Source organism: Manacus vitellinus, unplaced genomic scaffold (genome assembly GCF_001715985.3).
Source record: "Manacus vitellinus isolate BGI_N305 unplaced genomic scaffold, ASM171598v3 scaffold_34_pilon, whole genome shotgun sequence".
NCBI classification, from domain to species: Eukaryota; Metazoa; Chordata; class Aves; order Passeriformes; family Pipridae; genus Manacus; species Manacus vitellinus.
This window is the reverse complement of record NW_021940488.1, coordinates 8,424,700-8,441,505: the sequence shown is the minus strand read 5'-3', so window position 1 is coordinate 8,441,505 and position 16,806 is coordinate 8,424,700. Positions and strand designations below refer to the sequence as shown.

Here is a 16,806-nt window from a genome sequence, read left to right as displayed (position 1 = left end):
CCTTTACATGCAGCTCACTATGTGTTTTCCAAGAGCACATTTGAGTTTTTACGCTTTCTGGCAACTGTAAATTTTACTCTTGCTGACAGCAGCAGTAAATGCTTTATGCAGAACAAAATCAGCCCTGTGAAAAGTTGAACTCTGTTTTCTTGCTCCATAAAATATCTCTTGGTGCTAATGCAAACAGAAAGCTTCTTTGCTCTCAGGGAAAGGTGAGGGGAATAGAGGTGCTAGCTTCTAGTAGACTGCATTGCTACTGCTTTTAGTGGCATTTTACTGGCAATAAAAATGCTATTTTTCTTTGTAAAGTGTGCTGTTGCTTTACTGAAAAATAAAAATATCTAAGGCACTGGTGAAACAGAAGCTGCTCACAACAAAGCTAACACTTCTGAAAATTCCATTAGGTACTTTTCTGTACGTACCAAACTCTATGTGCTTGCTTAAACTGAAGAGATGATGTCCCTGGTACTTTCATGTGTGTGCATATCTGCTTTCCTTCACAAGACCATCAAGCACAGAGTAATGTTGGGTCCCTGCTCCCCTGCAGGTTTGGGGTTTTTTTTGATGGAATAGGGATGGGCTCCTTAGGTTTGTGAAGAATGGGTGACACCCTTGGGGACTGATGCTACTTCAGCTGAAATCAGTTACAGATTTCTTTTAGCCTTTGTACAAGAGAAAGACATTATCCTCTCTTAGATATGTCTGACCACTGCCATGATTACAAAGAAGAAGTGCCCAGTGATTTTGGTGAAAGTGATGGAATAGAAGGGGAAACAGTCATTGTACCACCAAAATAAGAATCAAAAATAGAAGGGTCTAATTGCAGACTATAATTATGACCACACTTCAAAAACTAGACTTTTTCTCATACTTTACATCATGCTTCACCATAAATGCCTGAATATTTAAATGTATACGCCTGGAATAAACCCCTAAGTTTTAAATTTTTTATTTTGAGGCAGGAAACACTAAACAAAAGGAGGTAAAAATCATGCATGCGTATTTGGCACTTCACAGGTCCAACCATACTTAATGCCCTTCATAAACATCTAATGAAAAATGAATTTATGTCACTTAGCCAAATTTATTTCTGTTTGCATTCCATCTTTTGAGATTTTTTTGGTTTCCATATTGCTGAAAGGCACAAAAAAATTCTCAAATTTATTCAAGCTGTTAGAAAAGAAATGCACACAGAACATTAAGTAGTTGCTCAAATGTTGCTGAGCAGTAAAATACTATGATAAAGTGGCATCTTGCTGTGTCTCTATTACTTCTTCAGCACTAAAATTAATTTATGATCAGTCATCAATTCATTTACATGTCATTTTATGCTAAATCTATCGTTGCTGATGAATGCATATCCCTAGATCCATTAAGCTAGAGTAAAGTCTGTGCTTTATAATATGACCCTGCTAATTGTTGCATTACCATTTTTATGAGATACAAAAAGTAGCAGTTTCCTATTTTCTGAGTACATATTTAATCCATGAAACACATTCTACCTATTAAATGCAATCTGTCTTAACTGCTTATAAAATAGAATTTTTTGCAATAGGTATCCCTAAGCAAATCAATATAAATATTGAGCTCTGCCATGGTTCATATGGCTCATGAAAATGATATTGTGCAATTTTCAAGAATTATTCCATTTGTTCTCAGACACAATGAATGAAAAACTTTTTCCACGCAGACAGTGATCAGTGATTCTTTTAACCAAGACCTAAACATGTCAAATAAGGGATATTCTTCCTTGCTGAGCCATATGGCCTACAGAGATTTTTATAATTTCAGATCTATACAATTCTATTGAAAAAAAAAATTGTTATCCATTTGCTGTGGCACTGTTTACAAGAATATCTCTCTGTTTATGTCACTTTGCACCAGTTAGGGAAAAGAGGGTTTGTTCTAATTTCCATGCTAGTTGATGGGTGTATCTCTCCCCTCAGATAAAATGCACCAGGACTGAAGATACAACAACTTGCACTACCAGCTTCACTGGTGGTGCAACAACTTGCACTACCAGCTTCACAGAGGGGAAAGAAAATCCCCAAACCATAATACTTAAATCTGAAAAAACTAGCCTTGTTCTTAGTGATTTCAGTGAGAGGCAAATTAATTTCTTATATGGTCATCACATGCAATTAATTAAATCTAATAAAGTAGAATAATATAACAGACTCTTTGTGATCATTCATGCCATAACTCTGCACAGCAATTCATTATTAAGGCAAACATTAAACATAAGTAAAAGAAAATAGATATTTCATTGTGTCTCCGAAAGCAAAAAATAACCCTAAATAATCGTGAATTAACAGTCAAGTGAGCAAAAGTTTTACCACTGCTTTCCAGGTCTTTCTTTTTATTTCTTTCTTTTTTTTAAAAAAAAAAGCAGAATCAGTGACTAAGTATCCTAACAAACTGGAAATGGAGAAAAACTTCGGCTTTAATTTCATATTCCATCCCACGAACATTCAAATCCAAACCTCCCTCCCCGAGTTCTCTTTGCCATATCTGGAGAATGTTAAGATACAGTCACTGTGCACTCCTCCTTTCTTTGCACTTTATTATACACGTCAACATTATGTCTCTGCCACCTGTGAAGAGAAAAGCTTAATAGCGCAGATTAAATCCTTGTCTGAATCTTCAGCAAGCTGTAACTAAAACTCGAGGGCCTGGAAGACAACTTGACTTTTAAACAGTTTAAAGCAGCAACACTGTGGTGTCAGAGGAATTTAGTAGTTTGCGCTTTGGCTCACGCAGTGCCAGGGTTTCCCCTCAGAGGATCCCACATTTTGGCACTCAGTGAAATCCTGGGTCTCAGCTCAGCACCATTTCAATCCAAGAGCATGTTAACAGTACAGGGTGAAGAAACTTGCCCTGCTCCCTGAACAGCAACTCTATTTGAGGGAAATCTGGACCAAGGGATGTCAGTATAGATTTCTCACAAACACCAAACTCACAAGGCACTTCAAAATGAACAGAAATATTGTTTCATCTGGGTCAGATATTCTCATTTGTCTCCATTTTCAAATATAATGTTTAGAGAAGTGAAAACATGGTCTAAAAATTCCTAGGAAAATGCTGGTTTAAGTCACCAAAGGCTCTGTGAAAAGAAGTAGCTTATATATTCTCAGTGCAATAAAACAATTTAGTTGTTCTACAGTATTTTAAAAGCAATCAAATTGAAGAATGAGAAGCAGCTTGGAAACAATGAAAGCAATTTGCTATACCCTCATTAACAAGAGTAAACGCAGCCTGGAAGAGTTAACAGAAACAGATAAACAAAAATTAAGATTCTCTTTTGGAAAAAAAAAAAAATCCCAAGTATAATAAGCAGCTTCCTTCCACCCCTAAAAAACCCCAAGCCCAAAACAAACCGTCCTAAAATCAACGTTTTACCCATGTAGTAAATGAGGAAAACAGAAGCAGTTTTGTTATTTGTATATTTTGCCATTTTACAGATCATTTAGACTAACACTCTGAGTGTATCTTTTGTAAGGCTGTAGTTGCCTAATTGTTTTAAGTCAATCTAAGCATTGGCTATATGCTAAAGGGGCAATCTATCATCCTGCTTCCCTTCCAGCTGCACATTCCCTTCCTGCAGTGCCAGTACACACCTTGCCATGCGGTGAACCAGATCAAGGAACAGATCCAGCTAGTAATTAAACAACCAAAAGAAAAAGCAAAAGGAAACCTTTAATTTTCACCTGGATGAGGCCACATCAAGATAGTGGTGGTGATGAGTGGGAGTGCATTAAATCACCTTAAGTACACTCCCAGCCTACATAATCAGGTTCTGCCCAATTTCTTCTAAAATAACACAGCAGGAAGTTTTTAACATTCCAATTACACTTTTAACACTCCAATAATACAACAATATTTATAAATATTATAAGAAACTTGAATGTTATTCATAAAAGGTTAAATTGTAATAAACACAGAAGTCTACAACTTGGAGCAGGAACACAGCTATTCCTTATTTACCCTAGGTATGGTGGTCCAAAATATCAGGTGAAAATGCAAATGTGAAATAATTTTCTGATTTACAGATACATAAACATTGGCATATTAATATAAACCAAATGAAAAAGATATACAAATCCAATTTTTTTTATTTATTGCTGTATTACCACTGCAAAACTCCTACTGCATTCCTAATGGAAAGACTTCTAAGCCATTAGTGAAATATGCAAAAATATGCAGAATTATAGCCCGAAGGAGATTATGCTGGAAATTCAAGCAAAGTGACTTAACATACTCATGCACTAATAAGTTAACCTTCTCAATTCAGGGATTTAAACTTTAACTCTATGGCCTTCAGTTGAATCTGGGTTTCAAATCACAGCAGCAGAGATACAATTCTTAAATCTTAATTAGATTGGTAAGCAGTCTGGCCCAAGGGTGAAGGAAAACCTGGAAAGTGGGATTAAACTACACACTATTTCATTCAACAAGGGAAAAGGAAGAAAATTTATAGGTGTTGATGCTCCATCACTGTCATATTTGCCCAGTGTTTTCAGAATAGCAATCTTTGGAATTTCAAAGGTCCAGAAGAATGAGATGGAATTCAGTGGCGCTATGGTAGTAAGTTGTACTGAACAAGTCTCCCTTAAGGTACAACTAACAATCAGTATTTGCCTGCTGAGATCAAAGACTGAAGCAGCACCCACTAGCTTTCATGAGCTATGGACACTGGGACATTTGGGACATTTGGGTCTTTAGTACCCCTGCACCTTATGGACACATTATATCATATAGAGGCCCAAGTTCAACATAAAGGGAAATACACTGATGCTTAAGAAAAGGACATTATGTATTTTAAAACCAAATGTCTTTCACTGCCTACATTTCTCCAACAGCCATTTTATTCATTCAGATCCTGTGCATTAGTTTAGCAGGGCTTTCTGGATCCCCTTTGATGATGATGGAGCTTTCCAAGGCATGTAAAGGGCAAGAAGCAGTGAGGGAAGGAGGGTCAGAATAATTAAATAGCTTTCCTGAAAAGGAACAATTACTAAATTCAGCAATACAAAGTAGGTTTAAAATACACATTTTCCTACATAAATGTTACATTTAGTCTAGAAATAAATGTTGTGGTGATCTAACTACACTTACTCTGAAGTCTTTAACTTCCTTACGTTCATCTAGGAAAGCATTTTCCCAGCAAAATATCTGAAAGTGCTTTAAGATAACATTTTTATGCTGCTTCTGATTTATGAAATATATATTCCTAAGCTGAGGTCTCCCCCCTCCTTTTTATGTAACTGCCTTGCTTCTCTAGTAGAATGAACTTTTCATGAAAGCTGGGATATAATTGAGTTTTCTTTCAAGTCTTTAAAGCTTTTTAAAATTCATGAATTTTCTTATCATTTTGCAGCAAAGCAAAGTATTCCCAAATCCTTCTTTAACTTTAGTGTTTAGCATTAACACATTTTAAACGTTACAGAAATAGAGTGGAATCAATTTTCACTTAGAAAGTATTGGACCGATGATGTATTTTGCTGTTAGGAACAAGTTGGTGTCACTGTTAACTGTGTTTGGTTACCTGTCACAGAGCTGTCTAGATTGTCCATACTGGAGCCTGGAGTATGTTCTAGACCTCTTAGTGGCCTACTGATTTCTACAGTTTCTTCCTCAATATCATCTTCATCATCATCCTCATCTGGAACATCTGTTTCCAAATCTGAAATAAGGTTTCCAGATACGTATCCTAGGGGCGGAACGGGAGCCTGAGGAGGTTGTGTATTGCTTTGGATGTGCCTGCACAAATAAAAAGGAAAAGTTATCAGAATGGATGAGACTTTGTACCCCACGGTCAACAAAATACACGCTTTTCAACAGATCCTGAAGTGGATTTACAAAATGTGATTGTTAGGTTAAACTCAAGAAAAGACAGTTCAGTTATACACCACAGCTTCTAATACCAGAGTACCTGCACACTTTCCAGTCTTAAATATACTTCTCCTCCTCTAGGATGGGGAAGGTCAAGACTGTCCTTTTACAGATGAGGAGCGATATACGCAGAGGCTGCATAAATCAGGTAGGAAACCCGCGGAAAAGCACAATTCTGAATCCCAGCCTAGCATTTAAGTGTGTCACCCAATATTCCACCTCGCAAATCACACATTGAACCAAACCTAAATTTCACTCCTTTCGCTCAAACAGACACAGTGCCCTGAAGCAGAAGTCACCCTAAGGAGGAGGAAATGGCCAGAAGGACAGGAGAAATTTTCAAGCCCAGTGAACACATTATCAGTGAGGCCTTTTGATTTTGCTTTATTCCAAGTAGTTTAATTGATTTAATTGCAGCAGTATTAGGGCATGCATGTGTGAAATTACTGTATGCAGCAGTCACAAATAAAAAAAAAGAAAAACAAAGATTAAAAAAACCACCCACAGGATAGCTAAATGGCCAAAGGCAAGCATGGGATTTGGAGTCTCATTTGCCTGGTCTCTGAGAGGATACAGAGGAAAACAACACCATCAGCTTTCAAAGCAGCATTCCCCACACCACAACAAGTACACCACAAGCTGTGCCAGGGGACCCAGGCATGACTGGCCTTGGCATAAGAGCATGCACCACGCTTAAAATTGCTAACTTAGGCAGGTAGGAATCCTTGGGTGAGCGTACATGAGGTGCCATGGCCTGATTCAAATCGGCAGCACTCTGGATGGGACCCAGAATTCTGCTGCTCTCTTGCTTGGACATCACTATAACAGAAAAAATTACAGCTGTCATGGGTTTGGTTCTGTGCTCTACTACATCTTCAATGAAAACTTTGTGCTGTATTATTGCCTACACTCAATGAGTACAGTAATTCTCTTTATTCATTGAGTTTTCCCCCTGCCCCCCATAATGCAAATCTATCAGATATGAGAATGTCACAGTAAATCTTATGTACCACTGGAATCAATCTCCACCTCTCTGTAGGTTTTAACTTATAGTTTATTCTGAACCCTATTTGCAGAGCAAATGCTTCCTTTTGGATATACAACCCCCTTCTGATTAGCAGTTCTTGAATACTTTTCTTCCTGGACACCAGGTTCTCAACTATGCAGTGTTCAAAACACTGTGCTAAAGGGCACTACCATCTAACTAACCCTCAATAAACAGTGTGATTAGCTCCCAATCAAGCAAAATGCTTAAGTATATGCTTAATGTTAAGCTTGTGATAGAACAATTGAAGTCAATTTCTCATGTACTTGTAGTTAAGCATATACTTAAGTGATTTGCTGGATCAAGGCCATAATGATTATGTACTTTTCCAGTAATCTCTAATGTGCTCTTTCTTAAATTCCTAGTTGTCTGTTCTCTATATTTCTCTGCTGTTACTCCCACAGTAACCTACTTGACAGGTCTCATCTTTCTGCTTTGCCTTCCCCTCTCTCTACACTGGACAGGTGAACTTTGCAAAAAGAAAACTAAGAAATCTCCCTTCCCAGTAAAAGCAATGGAGGACTTTCTACTGACTTTGAGCAGCAAATCCAGCCAAACACATATCCAGCCAAACAATACAAAAGCATTCAACAATTCCAGTGCACAAAAATCACTTGTATTTGCAACCCTCAATATTTACTCCAATACCTATAAGGTCTCAGAATGAAAAAAGTTATCTCCTCAATTTTTTTTTCCCCTATAGTTTCAGGCTCAATTACTGTGACCTTACCCAAGAGCAACATTAAAATCTGTATATTCCTAAACGCATTATGAAAGTTCATAATCAATTTTCATTTCTCCAAAGAGGGAGCAAGACCTTTCCTGTCAGCTGCAAGAGGCTTTGCTGCACCATCCTACTCCATTATCGGTGCCTGGACTGGAACCCGAGGTTTGTAGGGCGTAGAAAGGGTAACAGCTGCAAAATGCAGCAGCGAGTCACTGTGCTGGCAGGGTGTGCATCTGTGTGCTGGCTCAGAAGTCAGCTACCTTCAATAGGCCAGGTCTAGCTGCTGCCTGGGATTTGGGCCTGTCCCAAAGGCAGGCCGGGGTCCGTGCTTGGCAGCGTGGCACTGCAGCGGGACCAAAGTACCCTGTTGATTGAGTGCAGATTGCAGACAAGCCTCGAGGCTTCCACAGTGTCCAGGGAAAACAGCTGGCTTTGATTTGGCACCGCCTGCCTACCTGCCTGATCTATTTACGGGAGCTCAAGCTGAATAACTTTGTGGCTTTATTTACCAGCAAAGAAAGGCTGCTCCTCTGCTGGCAGTGTGCCATTCAGCAACTAGCTCTGCTCCTCTCCTCTGAGATTCACGGGCTTTGTCTGAGCAGAAAAGTTGTAAAAGGACAACTGCTGCTTAGGGAACATCCAGGAAGCAACTGACCTTCACCGTATCCCCAGCCTGGTGCACTTGACAAGTTCTTTTTTCAGTCCCTGAAGAGATTGCTTCTGTTTGTTTTGCAGGGGAAATGTTACTGTGGTATTTGCTTGCTCTTCCTTTAAATAGGCATAAAGCACTCTAAAACACTAGATCCATTTTGTAAATACTAACAACTTTCTTCCCACTGTTTCTGGGTTTTTCCTATGAATCAGAAATTCTCATGGTATTTCAAACTACAGTCAGAGATGCAAATGCTTCATTCTCATGTGATACCGTGTAAAAGCTGCTCTAGTGCTATTTCAAGTGACTATCATTATTTTCAATGATTTTCAGGAATTTAGAATCTCATTATTTTTGAAAATCCCAGAAAATTCATATCTTTTGCTAGCCTGAAAAGAGAGTACTCTTGAATGCATAAAAGCTGTCAGTAGGTGGGTGTTAACTACTTGAGCATATGTAAAATTTCAGAGGAACATTGTTTTTACATGCTTTTAGACAAGATTTAACTTATTACCAAGCACCTACTAATGTTTAAGGCCTTCACACTCCAGACATAGTTTTACTATTTCTTCTTCCATTTTACTTCTTCGGAAATATTATTGAAACGTTGTTAAACGTGGTCAATATTTATGTCATAGAAGAATAAATGATGATGATGATGATGATGATGCTTTCTTTTCCCAGATCACGAGTGCCCCCTTCAAACACTTACCATGTCTGCTTTGCTATATCAAACTGGTAAGCCCTTGTTAATTCATCAAGGTGAGCTTGAAGCATTGGCTGCATCTCCTCTCGTGGGGAAGGCGTGAGGGTTGCAGTCGACTGTTGCCCAAAGGAGATGGCAGGTGATGAAGCTACTCCTCGGACAGGAGGAGTGGGAACACGATCATCATCTTCTTCAAGCTCATCCTCCATGCCCTGATGTAGGTAGGTCTGAACTGGCAAAGGCGGACACCAACCATCACTGTCGTATCTAAAATGAAAACCAAATAAATTTAGCAAAACTCATCTCTGCAACACAGTAGAGGGTGTAAAAGGCAGGTGGGATTTCTGCTATAGCTGTAACCCTCACATGCAGTGGAACTTCTTAACATTTAATGAAAATAGGGTCATAATTGCTTAAATTGTCCTTAACGAGTCAGTTTAATTTTTCCCACAACAGCAAAGCAGCTCGAACAAGAAGCGCAACAAAAAAATTACTGACCCGTTATCACATTTGTTAATGGTGATTAGATAATGTTACACCACAATCAACAACAGCAATGAACTAACTCGCTTCCAGGATCATTAATCTAGGAGAGTGTATGAAGATTGACCTAGACACGAAAATAGCAGCATTCTTAAAAGGTAGAGCAAGCCTTACAGAGTTGCTCTTATGCACTTATTTAGTTCCATCCTCCCCTTCGTGGATAAATTTACTCTTTGTTTCTATTTTGAAGCTACACTTTGCTCATAAATGCTGGTCTTCCCACACTGCAAATATGTATCTTCTCTGATGTGTAATACATTCATGTCACAGCAGCAGTGACCTTAAGCATATGCTGTGTCACAGCACCAGCTGATAAGGTACATCTGTCAGCACCCCACCTCCTAACCAATCTGTACTGGGACTCACCTAGACACTGCTGAATTTCTGAACACTTTCAACACATCTGCCCGAAGTAAGTTAAAAGATAAACAACTACCAGTATTCTTGGACACTAAATTCTTCTCTTTTCATATATAAGAGGTGTTCTCATAGGTGTTTGTGGTTCAATTTTTGCCTTATACCAAAGCTGTAAGGGGTGATGCTACATCTGATCAGGGCTAGAAACAGAAGTTTTATATTTAGTTATCACTTTTTATGTAAGCTTCACCAGCAAGTCAATCGTTTTCAGTCTCTCTACTCATCACAGGACCTTTCAATTCAGTGTTGTATTACAGTATCATCTCGGGATCCTGTCCCTTGGAGACAGTGGCATCACTCAAGGTGTACAGGCCTTAGTGACTGTGGTCATTCCCTGTGTATTATCTCCCCAGAGTAATTCCCTAATCTGAACACAACTTCAGTTGTGCACAGCTCTGCTGACGATCACACCACTCAAATCTCAACTGTCTACTTTTCCCATCTTCAAAACACCCAGTCAGTCAGCAGGTCCCTTGAGCATCAGCATACATTTCTTCTTAACTCCCAGTGTATTCCAAAATAACTCAGGATAGACAGCTTTTTTTTTTTTTTTCTACAGGCAACCAGACAACCAAAAGCTCTCACAGCTCCTTCACTGTCAAACCATCTCACTCTCTAAAGGCCATTTTACAAGCATCATCTACTAAGTCACTTTATCTTCTTTCCACCTTCAAGGACTGGTGACAAGGTCCTTTTTTTCTGCAATGCAGGCAGGCAATGTGTTGTGCTACACAGGTAATTTCTCAAACCAGTTTAAGAATACTCTTTTAAGGCTTCTGATTCGGAAGGAAGGAACTACCAATTTCCCCGAGAAAAATTAATTACTGTCAATTTTCTCAAGTGTGAAGCCAGGTTATAAAAATGGTGGGAACACTGAGATGGAGAAGTTGCAAAACCTGTATTATGAACAAACATTTACTTTAAGCAAAACTCATAGATTTCTAAAATTAACTAGGCTATCGTTTCCTTATTCAGACTCTTTTTAAAAGCACAGATTCTGGATAGCTAAAACAACTTGATCTAACCATCCAAAAGTCTGTGGAAGACATATTTGGTAATTAACACTGATACTACTTTAAATACATATGCAGATATAACAATATATAGATACACAAATACATGTACGTGTACAGAGGTGAAAATAAAGGCTGGATCTTAACCCTTGGCATTTAGGAGCTTTTCACTGTTTGATCATTACCATTTTCAGAATACAGAGATTTAAGAAAATGTTACATGATACATATTCATCCTAAGCAGACAATTAAGATATGGTCAGCTGTAATTTCTCTCTCCTAACAACACTCACTCATGACATTTGCACCCAAGGCTGAAGGGACCATCCTAACTCATGCCACTAAAAATGCAACAACTCTTTCACTTACTTTTGCTCTCTCAACCTCATGCTTAGGTATAATGTCTTCTACTTTAAAAGGGACAGGGCAAAAAGGTCCTCCCTGGTGACTTCTCAGTGATGAATAAATGAGCTTTGGAAGTGCTCCCCTTTTGACCCTTCTTGCTTCAAATCCCCAAATGTTCAGTTTGATAGTAAAAAGATTTCTCACTAAAAAGATTTCTTAGTGAAAAGATTCTGCACAAGTACCGTACCTTTACCTAAATTTTGTTTGAAATGGAAAGCAGCCTAAACCTGAAGTTTGGGACATTGAGATTCAAGATTTGAAGTACAAGAACCCTTGCCTTCATATTGTAAGATGTCCAAAAAAGCCACAGGTTCTAACCTGCATTTAGAGAAGGGAAAAAAAAAAAAAGCCTACAAGAAAGAGCTAGCAAACTTAGGAGACTACATAGCAACTACACCTCACATAAAAGATTTAGTTACAGAAACTTCCGGTACCAAAAGAGTATTGGTCACATCCATGTTCTTTTTGGTTTTCTGAGTAAATCCGATGTGGAGAAAATGCAACTTTTTTGAAGTACTCTTATTAAAATCTAAGCACCTTAACTACATTAGAGATCTCTGACTGTAATTTCATTAATTAAGCCTCTATTAAGTTCTGGTTAAAAAACATGACTCTATATTTCTAATAGTTTTTATTGTATTCTCAGCACTTTCCTCCTATAACAATCTTTTGCTATTAAAAAACTTGATTCGTTACACTGATAGATTTTTTTCCTTCAAGATAAAAAATAAAGGTGATGGATAATGGGCACATTCCATAACAGCTCTGTTTCATTACACACACAGTTGCAATAAAGGATGTTTCCCTCCCTAGGCCTCACCAGAAAAGATTTTTTAATGTGAAAGGTATTATTTTCTTAACTTTTTCTAAAGAAAATACGTATCAAATATATTGACATCCAGCAGCTAATATTCCATTTTAAGGTGCAATCAATAGCAAGAAATAGAAATAGTCAAGTAAAAATATGCAGGCTGCTTTTACTGGGGTTGGTTCAAGAACATGCATAGTATTAGCAAAAAATCTAAATAGATGATAATGTCTAAATAATGAGCATTTTCTTACTGTCAAGTTTAGATAAAACCAAGCAAAAGCATCTACTCTGCGTCTAATTAGTTATAAAATTAAAACACATTGAACTTGTCACAGACATCAAAACAAACCAAGACAAACAAAACAGTTTAAAAAATGTATTGTTGTTCTGGGTTTTTTTCACCCACTATGTACACGTTAAAGCAACATAAAGGCCCACAGTCTATGATTCACTCCATTTTAGCATGTTGAAAAACACAGAAACAGGATCAACCCCTGAATACAGAACAACCATTAGTATTGGATACATCCTGAGAAAGTATGGGCATTGCAGATCTGTTCTTCAACAAAGGTGGCTGCAAATTACAGCTCCAGACTGATACTGGAAGTTTAATCTTCAAATTTTTTGTGTGTTTGGTAAAATGCATATTACGAGGTCAAGCTACAACCACTGTTAAGGAGGCACTACAAAACCCAGAGAAGAGTAATTCAGAAGATAATCAGAAGAAAAACTAAGTCTGAATTGTTGTGAATGTGGAAGGCTGGTGATTACCTTATCCTTAAATAACCAATGTTGTCTTGGTGACCAACATCATTCCTTCCAGCTAAATTACAGATACTTTATGCAACTGAGGAGTCAAGCCCTGTGTCACAAGGGATTTTTTTTATAAGGTATTTCCGTTTACCTTTTATGCTATTTCATTGTTCTGGAAGAAAATCCAAGTTTTTTGCCTTCCATAGCATAATTGTTTTAGTGAAATGGCTGCAAATGTGTTTTAAGGATATAAACTGATATAGACAAGTATTATATTGTAAAACCATTTTAAATTTATTTTAGCCTTTTATAACAGAATACAGAACATCATGATTATATGCACTTTTTGCCTTGAGATTTAAACAACTCTTACAATCAATAAGGATATTAATTTTCCCTTATATTTGCTTTGAAATTCTAACTCTAATAGAGCCTGAATGGGCCTTAATTCTAAAAAGAATTCCACTGACTAACACAGTTAGTTCTTACTCATTTTAAGAGTTGAAGGACTTGGTATAAACTCAAATAATATGTAATTGCTCTAATTTTCATTATAAAACTAGTAATGATCAATGCTTCATGCTTACAAAAGAGATAACACCTGAAATATTTTTATTCAGTAAAGCTATTACAATGTTTTTTTAAAACATGTTTCATCCTTAGGAAATATTGTTCAGTCCATGCATTTAAACAGGCAGAAATTTGTCCCTGACAGAACAATTATTCTCCAAGGTTCCAACAGAACTGACCACAGTAAACTATTTTTCTGTATACTCTGATTTTCTTCCGGAGTTTGATAACCTGGCATGTAATGTAATTACACTTTATAAAAACCATTATGTAATTTTTGTCTGGGCAGAAAATGTCTCTTTCCTCTCACTTAGCACTTCTTGTGTGATTATGTGTCCTTGAGAACAACTTTAAGCTATACAAAATAAGTGGAAGGTTGTAGAAACTTAAGAGTTGTTTAAATGGCAACAACAAACAGCCTATAATTAGCATGCCTTCCTCAACTGTGAAATTTCTTCTAAAAGCCGATGAGAACATTATTATCCATTCGTTGATCTTCAAAAAATAATCCAATTTGGTGGTTTTGGTTTTTTTTTTTTTGTTCTGTTGGCTCTAATATTTTTAAACATCAAAGCAGTGAAAAAACACAAAGAGTCAGATTATGTCATCCTTACTCACTCTGAGTCCCATCAGCTGCATGCAGTCCCAACAGAATTCAATTAAGCTACCTGTGAAGTGAGATGCTTCTCAGCATGGGAAAGCAGTGAAGCTCTACATGATGATAAAGCAAGGTCACTTTTGTTTCCACCTTCAGTCACTCTCCAGAGAAGCTATTCAAACATTTCTCCTTCCTAGCCTTGAATAAGTCTACAGGATAAGGTGCTCTTTTACTTTTGTTTTTTTTTTTTAAATTAAACAGAATAATATTGTCGCTTAGCAAAATTAAAAAATAATAACAAAACAGGCCTCATCTCTGCAAACCACAGATTTTTCTTCAAAAGACAAAGAAAAAAAAAATTACCCTGCTTCTTGCTGATCCACCCCATAGTGTTCCAGCTCTGTGCCTGGAAGTGGCTGCACAGGAGGGGGTGGGAGGGGAACACTGGCCCAGTTTGAACCATTACTTTTCTGGGGCTTGGCAGTATTTTTGTTTTTCTTCTTTTTCCCTCCTTTGCCACCTGCAAATCCAAAAAGAAAAATAAAATGTTAGAGATGTAATGTGGGAAAAAAAGCTAGCTACATTTACATTTCTTTGAAAAAATTCTGATTCCAGATGGCATGCCCCGAAAAAGAAGACGTATTTATATCTCAGCAGAATCAGCATCAACGTGCTAATGCTGTCACAAGGTTATAAGTAATAATAGAATGGAATGGAAAAATATTCTGAATATTTGCTGAAAATCACTTCTTTTTGAAACTCTGTACATTTGCACCACAGTAGTGCACAAACAAGGAAAGAAATGTCTTTCTGTATCAGAAATATATTTCCTGATATTATTCATCTGTTCTTTATGACTTCTTGAATTCACTCCTAGATAAAAATATAATAAAACATAGCAAATTATTTCAAATGTCAGAATCCAGTATGACTTTAACAGTTTTCCATAATCACTTTCTGTGGAAAACATAGAGGTTGAGGACACCATCTAAAAAAGTTGTTGTTAGATTCAATATCTTTCAGCCAAAATGACAAGACTAACTTGTCAAAACAAAAGAAACAGCGTTTTTTTAAAAGATCAGGAAGTCATGTACAATGTTTTAGGACTGTTTCACAGCATTCAAATATCTCGTGCCACTATGAAGAAGAGGTTCTCTTTCTGATATGTAACTCTAATGGATAAGGCTGGCAAAAACGAAGAGAGCAATGCATTTTGTTTAGGCCCTCTGCTCTTCTCTTATTGTCCTTATATCTGCTTCTCCAGCTGAGACACTTCCATTTGTGAGAAACTGATCTTACAGAGAAAGCTCTCATCCCACTTGCTTTTCTTCTTTTATTTTGCTGTGACTTCTTTTTCTTGTTAGGAATTCATTAAGAGGAAGAATGGCACAACATTTTGAATCCCTTGACTGCTTGGAGAACCATCTATTTTTTGCTGTTTTGTTGTGGCTTTCAGACTCTTTGGACTGCTGTGTGGAGGAATGGTTTGTCACATGCCTTTTCAGCGGGGTACCCAGCTGGCCATCACTCATTCCTTTCCTGTTTGAGAGAGCGCAGTCTAATCCATCCTACTCACTGACATCCCTTGTTGATTTATAAGGATCGGTTATGAAAAAAAAAAAAAAGTAAAAATGAATCAATGACTCAAAAAAGTCACAACTGACTTGTCAAGTGTGCACTAGCAGGCACCACCTTCTTTGCCACTGCTCTAGATTTATGCACAGAGGAATCCAGAAGGAGGTGTGATTCTAGCAACAGAGACAAGCACATGTCATGGGATTTTTTGGGAGACAGTGGCTTTCTTCTGTTACCTCCAAATGTCAGCTGGATGAAAACAGGAAAGGATAGAGAGGGAAGAAAAAAGGTGATTCTGTGACTCAGAAGTAGCTGTCTCCTTTCACCTCCGGTTGTGCCTGCTAGAGACAGGCAACAAGTTCAGCAAGGTTTCTAATTGGCCTGACTGCACATTGCAAACAAGACTTTCCTTTCCAGTACTCAATTCCAGATCAGAGCTCTTCCTTCTTTTTCTTGGAGGGACACATAGTAAATTCCAGCCAAGATCCTGTTATTCACTACGTGTGAACTGAGCCGATATTCCCTCTATTAGGACACAAGACTCCTTGTGGGAGAGGGAAGCTTTCTTGAAAAGGGAAGGAACATTTCAAATGATGAAAAGAAACCCCAGTGATGGTGGAGATAAAGGAACAAATACATGAACCTTCTGGAGGGAAAATGGAGCTTTCAAAGCACAGGTAAGGCAAAAAGTGGATAAAGAGACAGGGGCATAGAACAGTGTAAAGGAAGTAGGTTAACTTAAACTCGTGGGATGCGGGGAAATTTTTGAAAACTCAGCATAAGTAGAGCTAAGGCAGGAGGGGCTGCTTTAGGAGAAAAGCACATGCATAAGAGTGTGTGTGTTGCAGGAGGATTTAAACTAGGAATACCCAAAAAAGGGAAATGTAGAGAACAACTTCAGCTTAGAGATTAATTGAGGTAGTGAGGAAGATTTTGGAAATGTAGCATCTTGATAACTTTAGGAGACTAGTACAATAGAAGTTGGATGTGTGGGGTGCTAATATGGAGTCACTCGAAATCGGGGGGTTTCAGAGTGAAAGGTTAAAGATAATGGAGTTATTAGAAAGAGTGAAGCAGGGAGACAAAGAACTATTTAGAT

At 37.7% G+C, this 16,806-nt stretch overlaps 1 protein-coding gene across 1 annotated transcript in view; it reads right to left on the bottom strand.

Annotated features, from left to right (window-relative positions):
- Positions 1–16,806, bottom strand: part of ROBO2 (roundabout guidance receptor 2) — an 882,996-nt gene that overhangs the window by 23,294 nt on the left and 842,896 nt on the right. Inside the window, exons 22-24 of the mRNA XM_025895584.2 lie at positions 14,496–14,652; positions 9,029–9,289; positions 5,546–5,760 (exon numbers count right to left, since the gene is read on the bottom strand). Of these exons, the coding sequence (XP_025751369.1) occupies positions 5,546–5,760; positions 9,029–9,289; positions 14,496–14,652 (633 nt within the window). The remainder of the gene's footprint in view (positions 1–5,545; positions 5,761–9,028; positions 9,290–14,495; positions 14,653–16,806) is intronic.